This window comes from Seriola aureovittata, chromosome 3 (genome assembly GCF_021018895.1).
Source record: "Seriola aureovittata isolate HTS-2021-v1 ecotype China chromosome 3, ASM2101889v1, whole genome shotgun sequence".
Lineage (NCBI taxonomy): Eukaryota > Metazoa > Chordata > Actinopteri > Carangiformes > Carangidae > Seriola > Seriola aureovittata.
Window position 1 is genome coordinate 4,093,398 of NC_079366.1, and position 10,592 is coordinate 4,103,989.

General features: G+C 39.6%; 2 protein-coding genes across 8 annotated transcripts in view; both read right to left on the minus strand.

The window, feature by feature from the left end:
- The window catches only part of sh3pxd2aa (SH3 and PX domains 2Aa), a 113,213-nt gene extending 108,969 nt beyond the window's left edge, over positions 1-4,244 (minus strand). For 6 of the 7 annotated variants that reach the window (XM_056371753.1, XM_056371750.1, XM_056371749.1 and 3 more), the window contains exon 1: positions 1,651-4,244. In XM_056371753.1, coding sequence (XP_056227728.1) covers positions 1,651-1,746 — 96 coding nt within the window. In that variant the 5' untranslated portion in view covers positions 1,747-4,244. The remainder of the gene's footprint in view (positions 1-1,650) is intronic. The other variant, XM_056371747.1, reaches the window with a different exon arrangement.
- A 139-nt stretch (positions 4,245-4,383) lies between these two features.
- On the minus strand, positions 4,384-10,248 carry stn1 (STN1 subunit of CST complex). Its single transcript, XM_056371756.1, has 9 exons — positions 9,863-10,248; positions 9,298-9,393; positions 8,942-9,019; positions 7,462-7,635; positions 6,912-7,023; positions 6,017-6,167; positions 5,499-5,621; positions 5,320-5,392; positions 4,384-4,878 (listed from the first exon to the last, which is right to left on the minus strand). The coding sequence occupies exons 1-9, from the start codon at positions 9,993-9,995 to the stop codon at positions 4,721-4,723; spliced, it is 1,098 nt and encodes a 365-aa protein (XP_056227731.1). The 5' UTR covers positions 9,996-10,248; the 3' UTR covers positions 4,384-4,720.
- Between the last annotated feature and the right edge of the window lie 344 nt (positions 10,249-10,592).

Genomic DNA, 10,592 nt, shown 5'->3' on the forward strand with positions numbered 1-10,592 from the left:
GGGATACTGGTTGGTTTCAAGAGCTCCAGGCAAACTATAATTAAGCTGCCATATGGAGTCTGCTGTGTGCACTGTACTTGATGAGCACTTGAAGGCACAATGCACACAGAGTGGCAGGAGGGGGGGCTGGGTTTGTCAATAGGGACCCATAGCTCAGTGATGCTTCAACAGAGTCAGAGTTTAGGGATCAGTTTCTCTGGGGCCACCCCGTGTTAAAAACATATGCACTCATACAGTACAGTGCTATGTCGGAGTACAGTGTTTTGGATGACGTGATGTACATGAAATTCTAAGTTTTGTTCAGGACAAGAAAATCTATTAGATTTCTGTTATGAATGACATATTTTCAGTGTCTTGTAAAGTAAGTATAGTAAAGGGGCACATACAGTGAGAGCCCTGTGAATTCCTCCTTTCAAAGGAGAAGAAGTGTGCTAATTGTGTCTACATATCATTAGGCCCAAGGGTTTGCCGGACTGTAATTGCATAGGAGCAAGATCGTGTTCGTTTCATGGCGGTCATTTATTACGACTTGTTTATGAGCTCAAAATAGGACCTGAACTGGGGCCATGAAGTGCAGAGCCCCAACACAGACTCTCATTAATAGCAAGTGTGGTATTGATGAATAAGGCCACAGATGGGCAAGGATCAGGAAGGTAATAATCATCACTAGAGCCTGTTGTGAGGTTTCTTTAATCCGAAATGTGGATATTAGGAGGCGGTGATATATTAAAGAAAGAGATAAAGTGGATCAGAGATCAGATAAAGTTTGACACTTTTTCAAAGCTCGGGAACAGCTACAAAATGGACCCTGTGCCAAGATTATTTTGTAAACTGTTTCCAAAGTCAGGAATGAACTTTGAATCTCGACTTTTATGGCAGCTACAAACTGCTCCGAAACAATATTGTGAACATCTACAAGTCTATAACAACCAGGAGAAAGCCACCCTCTGATGAAGATTGTGGGATATGATCAAAAGGTCCAAAACAGCAACTACATGGTCTTTGTGATGAGATTATTACCTGGTCACCAAATTATTTAGGTATTTTTTACTTTCTGTCACGTTTCAGGATGCAATCCCTTTCACAGACAGGGTGATCTTGACCTTAGGAAGCAGGTTAGCTTGAATTGCATGAACTCAATCTTCATGTGAGAATTTAATTAAGTTCTCAATTATTTGATCACTTTACTACAACAGCACATGGAAGCAACAAAGCACTGACTTCAGACAAGGCTGGTTTATCAGTGTCTGAAAAACCATAGCATGTCGGGAAATCATAATAATCACAATAAAGCCATAATAAAAAACAATAACCTGCATTATTAGATTACAGTGCTGATGGTGCCCAGGCTGGTTATTTGACAACCTACAGTTATGAAAGCTCACCTATGATGATGAACTGTCTGCGAGCTGTTAATAGTTTGGAATTGCTTATTATTTATTTATAACCAGGTATATGGCTGAACGTAAATCTGGCCATAACACAGAGCTAAGCTCAGTAGTGGCCTTCATATCAGCTAAGCTACGTTTAGTGGACTTAATGCAGCGTTTAGGTGTCACGCTGTGACTGTGAACAGGCCGAGACACACCGCTGACATGGGACAAGGTGGGAATAAGGTGACATAGAAGATGAGGCAGGCAAGCAACTCACGTAGTGTTTAGACGGATTGCGCCTCTTCTCCACGTCCACGACTTTCACGTCCAGCACAGTCCGAAACTGCATCTTGACCCTGCAAAGGCTATGCATAAAAGCGTCAGGAAGGCAGCTGTTGCGGCTCCAGATAAGCTATCTTGTATCACGGGAGGGAAACAACAACATTCATCGCTGTGTCATTTAACAATTCAGCGGTCCATTAAGAGATCAGCTTGCTCGCGGCCAATTTGGCAGCTCCGACTTCCCCCCCGTTGACGCAACGGCCATCAATCTGATTAGGAACTTATCGATAGTCCACTTAAACCCGCGCTGGTCGCTCTCGGTGAAATAAAAGCAGCCGAATATCCAGACACAGAGCGGGTTTTACGTTGCCTTCAGCCGCACAGGGTGGCCAGCGGCGGACGGAGCGCTGATGACGGCGGTCACCTTAAAAATGGAAGAAAAAAAAAAGTGAAACGAGTTCCTTTGTGTCTGCCGCGATGCCTTACAAAGGGGGCATTAGCATACCTGGAGGTTACAGCGTTTGCCTGAACGCAGCGGAGCCGGCAAATCCAGCGCCAAACAGCTCCTGGGCTACAGCAGGCGCAGTGAATTTAGGGAACGGAGTGGGATGGGCTTCACGCACGTCCTCACAGCTACTTGGAATAAAGCACTGAAGAAAAAAAAAACACTTGGCTTTGCCTTCCTCGACAAGAATCGTCTTGTTGTGTGACATACTTATATAGCAGTTTGTAGCCAATCTTCATTCGGTTAATGTATTCACTCATTCATTCGTCTTTCTCCGGCGCCCCATAACTTTTCCTTGCCGCTTCACAGAATATGAAATAATATGTTACAAATCTCTGGCACGGTAAGATAGTGGTGTACCTCGACACAAAATGTAGGTTATAAATCAAAATGTTTTTAATCAAGTTATGTACAACGGAAGGCAGCGTGACAATGAAGCTGTAATCAGTCAGTTAACACTCTCCAGCTCTGAGTCATGAGCTGCTTTCTGGCCGGAGACACGAGCAACTGGAACTATGGATACAGATGTTTCACAGGCGACCAATCAGCAGCGGCCTGCTCTACATGAAAGAGCCAATTAACGACCAAACACTGCCCCCATGTGCATACTGCTACATAAGCAAGATGCTAAAGAAGCCCATTCAGAAGATAGTCTTTTTTACTTCTCAAAATTAAACAGCATAGGAATAAAGTAAAACCTATGTTTAGAGCATCACTATGACCAGTTCAAGTCAAGGCAATGTTTATTTATATAGCCCAATACCACAAAATTGCCTCAAGGTGTTTAACAATCTGTACATTACACCCACGGCCCTTAAAGCACTTGAATCAGACAAGGAAAAACTTCCTTTAAAACCCAGCTCAGTATCATCTTTTAATTCACAATTGAAAAGCTACTTTAATTTTAATAGCTTTACTGTAACCACGAAACCAAGACTGGGATTCCAACTGAGTTTTCCCAGGACCCCAGGATACCGGGGGCCCTAAAAGCTCCAGGCTTACTTTGTGTTAACTGCTTTGTGGTAATGTAATTGAATATGCGTATGTTAATGTGCAAGGCTGGATTGCCAGCTGGGCAAGGTGGGCAACTGCCCCAGGGCCCCCTAGAGCTCCAGGTTCACTGTGTGAGACTATTTCATGAATTGATAAAGATAAAATATATTGGAAAGGGCTTTCAGGTAAATCATGTTGTGAAAGTGAAATCCTTTGACGTTACACAAAAAGTTTAGTTTGCTTATTATGTGAAGTGTTCCCTGATGATGTCATCAAGGTTATCTTGACTTGGGCTTGGAGACGACCAAGGCATGTGAATTGAAAGGCTTCAGTAATTACCAGATCAGGGTCAACTTGCATTATGGGAAATGTAAAATCCAGTATTTTTGGAGTGTGACTAGGGAAGTCAGGTTGTGTTTCTATTCATTTTGACTTTTTTTTAAATTATTTTTTAAATGTGTCTTTTGGAAGCCCCCTGCTGTATTAAAGGAGTGCACTTTAATATTGAGGTTCTGTCTTATAGAGGACCCTTGTGTAAAAATCCAAAACTCTTAATATGTCAGTAGCTAGAGTATGCTTACATGGTGCATATTCTTAAATAAATTTGCATTTAATTAACTTACAACTGGGGTTTAATATAGGCCTTTGGCTCACTTTCTGCCCCCTAAGGGCTCACTGGAGGGTTAATCCAGCCTTGGCAATATTAACTGATATAACGCCCTAAAGGTGGTCATCCTATCTTACCTGACATTAAAGCCCTGTAGTGAAAAGACTCCCTTTATCAAACCCTGTAAAACCTTTATTATTATTATTCATTATTTCAGCTTTGTGCTTATATGTTACATATTCGCAAATCAAAGTTTTTAACTAAAGTACCACACAGTAAATCTAGGGCCACATAATATTCCAGCGTTGAAACACTGTACAATCCAACAAAATACACTACTTTGACAGGGTGAGATTAAATCAGTGTTGTGTGTGTATGTATGTGTGTGCGCGTGCATGCATGTGTATACAGTAGCCTATATTGTGTATAATTGTAATGTTCTGTATGTATGTATACACACAGTTTGTTACAAAGTTGCTATATTACTGTATATCTGCCGTTACATGATGTGTCATATATGGTATAAATTAGGTGTTATATTTATGTTAAACATGCAGCAGACTGTCTATTGTGTTGTATTGCCATTCAAGGTGTCAATGGTCAAGAAAAGCAAAGCCGCTGACTGAGAAAATATCAATTTGCCAATTTAATAAGTGGTTAGAAAAAGTTATTAAAGTATCATAAATATTTTCAACAGTGGTCCCGAACACTTCCCTGATGTCCATGTTCTAAGACATGTCTGTTAAATAACTTAGTATTTAACCTTAGCACACTTACAAAATATAATAGCAGTGATATAAAATACACCAAATGTGGAGCCAGGAAAAGGCTCACGATAAACACAAGAATACAAATCGCATGATTTATTTAATCATAATGGTCACTCACATTTTGGAGCAATAAGCCATGTACTAATATTAAGTACAGTAATCGAGGGTTCCCAACCTCACTGTACTTGAGTTAAAACACCGTGTAATGGTTGTCAGTGGTGCTGACAATGTCACTGTTGCACTCCAGAGATTTGAGGACCAGCTCCAGCGCTGCCTTGCTCACATTAAGGCTGTACCGCTGCTTGACTGCAGACAGGATGTGCAGGACGTGGCAACCCTTCTCTGCATCTACAGGCACAGGAGGAAACAGCTGTCTACACACAGGTACAGTATGTGGTCATGCAAAGCAAGATTAAATGGCGACTTATTTATAGAATTTACTTTTTCCTGATGTTACTTAGGATTTTTAATCGGTTTATTATTTACACGTTACAGTGTGGTGTGTATTTCATTTGCAGAATGACAAAAGGGCATTAGCCCTATAGTGAAAATTAAGCCTCTCATTGTAAAGGTGAAACATACAGTAGGTGTAATTATTGTGGTAATTTGTGATTTGACAGGCAGGTAAAAGCCTTTCATTTTAAATTGTTTCAGCTGAACAGTAATTACTGCTACACTCAACACACTGCCACAGAGAAGATTGCCACTCACTCAAACCTGAAAGTACAGTGGGTCAACATTAGTCAAAAGGTTCATACTTCATTTAGAGCAAACATCAAGTATACTTACACTTCTCTCTCTTTGAGTCTTCCCTGATAATGTCTTGTACCGCTATAAGTAGATCTGTATCCTGTGCAGTTACCTAATGAGGAGCAACAGCATCAGACACATTAAAGTCCATGGTAAATCTACACAATAATAATCTAATGAAGTGGGAAGAATTCATTCAAGGTATCTCTGTTTCTTACATTATAGACTTCATCCTGAGACTTGACCTTGCGGTATATGATACCCTCGTTCTGTAACAGTTCCAGCGTTTCCTTCAGAAGCTGGCGTAGCTGCTGGCAGGCAGACACACTTGCCACTGGCTCCTAAACACCAGCAGAGGAGCAAAATACAAAAGCACTGAAGTGCAACTCTGGAAAGAAAAGCCACCTTTAATTCTAGACTTACTGTGTAAATCTGTTGCTTACTGCTGTAGTTATAGATACATAGAAATATTTCGGTTACCATAAAATGCAAGTTGCCATGCCAACTGCTTTAAAAGTACAATAATTTTTCAGTATGCCCAATACCTGCAACAGAATTAAAGAATAAACGTATCTTTGTTGCAAGAAATCAAATCATGACTTTATTTATTTATTCCTTCTGTCATTCTTCAACTAAGATAGACTCTTCAAATACATTTGGACGTTTAATTTTCGCTTCATCCCTCTACCACACATCTTCAAACAAAAATGGTTTCCATTATATTATTCTGCCATACCTGGTCAGCAGATGTAGTTTGAGGCTGGCTAGAGATGAGAGGCTGCAGCAAGTCCTGAACGTCATAGGGTCTGAACCTGCTCACTGACTTCTGTTTAAAGAAATCCTTGATGATATTGGTTGCCTTGCTGAGGGAACTGATGGTAGTGTCACTGAAAAACAAACAAAGAAATTGGCCTTAGAACAATTTATATCATGAATATTTTGGAGCATTTAGTACTGTAGCAAAAGAGGTGAGTACTTCCATAAGGAGCTGGTGGAGACCAAAAGGAAAGTGAATATTGGACCTATTCGTTACATTTATTCTACTGTTGCTTTGTGTCTGCTGTTTGCTGGTACATTATACATATCAACATTATGAGGCCATGATATTGTATGTCAAAGTGTGATGTGTGATGTTCAGTTTGTTGTGGAGTTCTGCCCCAAAGAAGTAAAATAAATAAATAAATAAATAAAAAAAAATGACTAGTAATAATAATAGTTATAATAATAGCTTTACTTTTTTTTTTTTTTTTTTTTTTACATACAGTTTTAGTTTTTGAATGTTATCGTGAAAGTATATTGAGACTTCTGTGACTATGGAGTATAAATAAAATCTTATTTTATTGCACTTGGCAATTCAAGGATTTTAATGATACATTTTCTGGTTCCAACATTATTTACAAAATCAGACCTGTTGCTGCACATAGTCTGAGTTTGTAGAGAAGAGTAACAATCAGAGGGGAAACTGCAGAGAATCCATTATTCTTTGGTTTCAGTAAAGAGTTTTAGTGCCACAACTACTAAATGCTGTTTTCAGGAAGACATTTTGGGTTAATCACTGAACTCAATCTTCGTTTGTCTCGATTAGGGCTCTCACAGTGCTGTGATCTACATTAAAGGATGGATGTTTGTACCCATCTGCATTAAGTTGCAGCTGAAGCGGTTTGTCATAGCACTGTCTGTAGAGCTGAGGAACCTCCATCATCCACGCTATCTGGAGCGCCATCATTGGGTCGTTCACCTTATCTGGGAACACACACACACACACACACGGACACAGATACGCACATGATATATGGGCAGAGGATAGAGATGGTATGTACTTGTAAATAAAAAATGTGCTACATGTGGTTGTGTGTGTGTGTGTGTGTGTGTGTGTGTGTGTATATATATATGAGAAAGAGACATGTAGGCCATCAAAAAACAAGACTGCAGTGCCACAATAAAGAATCTCCTTGCTAGGCACTTCAAGTATGTGTTGGCTGTGTGTTGGTTGTGTGAACTGTGTGTTCCTGTTTGAGCATTTGTAAGTTCTCTGGTTAACAACCATTAGTTAAACATTGGTATTCTTGGATATTTGTTGGGTTGATCTAATATTTAAAAAATATAGCTGGTTGGTAATTCTGTAAACGTGGATGGTCTGCAGATAAAACAGGGAGACTGAGGACAGTCCTCTTCACTCACAGTAGGTGGAGGCCATGATTTCTCTCTGTTGCCTCGACGTTTTGACCAGTCCTCTTATTCGGAGCAGCTCTCCAATCTCTAAGCAGGAGCGGTTCTTTTGGCCCTCTCTCAGCTTCTTCAGCTCAGCGACTGGGTCGAAGCCTCCTTTAGCTGCATCACTGTGCTTTCCCCCTGCTGGAGATGACAAATCAATATAGGTTATTACAGTTTGGTTTGTTGTAATTAATAAATATACTGTACAATAATGACTTTGAGAAACACCTTTAAATATATTTCTAAATCTCTTTTCAGTAACAGTTCAATTATTAAAAAGACAAAAAATCCATAAAGATGCAAGATTTTGAAGCTGCACTACTCAATGTGTGACGTAAAAGAGCTGTTTAGCCACTTTTAGTTTGTTGTTTTGATTTTGTAGCAAAATCTGCTCCCATCAACTTATTTTCAGTGCAAAAGCTAAGATAAACCCTCTGTCCACTATATGTCCAGTACCAAACGGCAGATAGACAAAGGAACCGTTAGCACATACAACATACAAAGCAAAAATACCCTAATATTTTTCTCAGGAGTTGGTTGAGACCAAATCAAAACTATAAGGAGAGTGAATACTGAACTTTAATTTGTCTGGTAGCCAGAAATACAATCAAATGAATGCCGATGTTGCTCTGTGAATGCTGTCTGGTAATAAGCAACTGTTTGCTGATAAGGTCCCCATAACAATTTAACAAGGTGCCAAAATGTCAGATATTGTGTTTTCAGCTTCATACACTACCTTTGAGTGGCCAAAAGTTGTCAAGTAGCCAAGTAGTGCAGCTTTAGCTAAATACAAGCGTGTGTGGGGATGGAAGAGTCAAGTCTACCTCAATGTTTCATACCAAGAAAAACTATTATTACTGATTACACCTTATTGTTCTAGTGGGCAAACATAAACAATATGCCCACTTAACCACCAATTCATTTTAAATAAGGCCAAACCAATCACATAAAAGCAAAAAGGATTACAATTTCTGTAGATCAAAACTACAATGGTTGAAGGCCATAATGTGTCAAGAAACATAGCAATGCGCCTTCAAAAGGCAGGGAGGCAGAACATTGCTAGCTGGCTAGCCAATGGACAGTGTGATTTAGAGAGGAACACTGAATAAAACATAACTGTGGTTGTTCACAAAGAGACTAACTTAACAGTAGAAAAACTACATTTAGTTGTACTAACATGATGTGTGTTAATCACATAAAAAACTCAGCTAATAGGATGCCATACAGCTAATACAAACTATTTAATATGTAATAATATGGCCCATGATCATCTGCTACATACTGCTCTGAACTCATATTATCTGGTATCAGTGCGCAAATCATTTTTCTTTTGGAAGTCAACTTGTAGTGATCTGGTGATTCAGTATACGTCTGCTTCTTCTGGGGTGCAATACAGATCTTAACATACAACAATGCTAACACTGAAATTAAACACATGCAAACTCACATTTACCAGGATCCTCCTCCTCTTTTAACTGGTATTTTTTCCAGCACAGGCAGTTTATAACACCAGTACCATCATCCACTGTGAAGAGATGAAGAGATACTCAGAATCAGACAAAGACTGTTGTTTTGCTCATAGGATATGTAAATCAAAAACTGGGGCATTGTCACAAATGGAGACTGCGCTTTATCCATGAGCTGTCACTGTTCAGCTGACACTGCCATAGTGCGTCAGAATATTGCCAAAATACTTACATCAATACATAACTGACATACTCACACATACACACGAACTGCACTTGCAAGTGGTTGCTGAAATACACAATCATTCTGTTCCACACAGGAACTCAGTAAGATTACCTCCATAACAGAAGAAGTCTTCTCTTTCTCTCTTGTAAACTACTGTCCCAAGTACATCAACTTTGTAGACTGGATGTGAGTTGTAAAAGTAAATACCTGTGAGACATACACAGAACAAAAACAATAATCTAAAAAACATCAATTTATATAATTGTCAAGATCGGCTATCAGTAATTTCATCCAAAAACTGGCTTAGTTATTAAATATGTAACGTATAAACATCTTTAAGGGCCAAGTTAAACTTCACAGTAACAGTGATAATATTGATTAAAAATGGTAAATCAAATGGAACAAAAACAACAGGATATATAAGTTATAGACATGCCAGATAGAAAACAAAGAGAAATATCTGATAAAGTTCTTCATGAGCTTTCAAAGTCATTAGCTAACTAGGTAACATTGAATATTACAGTAATTAATTACAGTTTGCAGCTACATTGGTAAGTTAGTTAGCTCTTGGGCAAAAATATTAGGACCTGTAATGTGAACGCTCCATAATAAAGACTAAGCAAAAAGCAAGTGACTCTAACAAATTGAGAGTCTATAGCTAGGTAAGTGTTATTACCTGGCACCTGTGTGGACTCTGTCATCTGCAGGATGTCTCTGACATACAGCCTGGCAAAGGCAGAAAAGATTGGATCCAGTCCCCATAACATAGAGGGAGGTTCTTCTGCTGGATCCATCGTAGTTGCCTGCATTTCAGCATTAAAGCAATTTACCACCTTTTCTGTTCTGCCCCGTTGGGCTAGCAGTCCCTAGCAAGAAAGTAAGCTAGCTGCAGTGTCTTGAGAAGTGACTAAGTTTGTCACGTCACGCGTTAACATTAACATCTATCTGTCATTTACGTTAGCGTTGTAATGTGTATGTAAACGTGCACGAAATGGTAGCGTAGAAGAACAGCATTAAAATGTACATGTTTGAAAAAGTTGTACTGGCATTTTATCCCTGTGCGGCGCGTTCATGTTTCGCAATGGTTTATGGGACATGTAGTTTCTGGGACACAAAGAAACCAGACTGCTGTGCTTATTGAAGCGATGGAGGCAATAATACTACAATGAACAAGTGGCACACAGCAGACTTATAGTTTTTCTCCACGACAAGACGCTGCATTATCGCCGTGAATACTTTAAATGTCCCCAATGTTTGCTGTGTTTTGTCTCCCGTACAGACGAGGGCAGCAGAAGACAATGATGACCCCGCCAACACGAGGGGCAAGAAGAGAAAGAACCATAGCAGCCGCGCGCAAGCGTGAACGCGCATAGACACTAAATCCGCTAGATTAGTAAACCCGTCCC

Bases quoted from the DNA above. Each gene is read 5' to 3' on its own strand.
- stn1 (XM_056371756.1), bottom strand. From the start codon at position 9,995: ATGCAGGCAACTACGATGGATCCAGCAGAAGAACCTCCCTCTATGTTA. The intron at 9,020-9,297 runs GTAATCTTACTG...ATCTCTTCACAG, and splicing joins AGACTTCTTCTGTTATGGAG to TGGATGATGGTACTGGTGTT. The intron at 7,636-8,941 runs GTGAGTTTGCAT...TGTCATCTCCAG, and splicing joins GGAGGAGGATCCTGGTAAAT to CAGGGGGAAAGCACAGTGAT.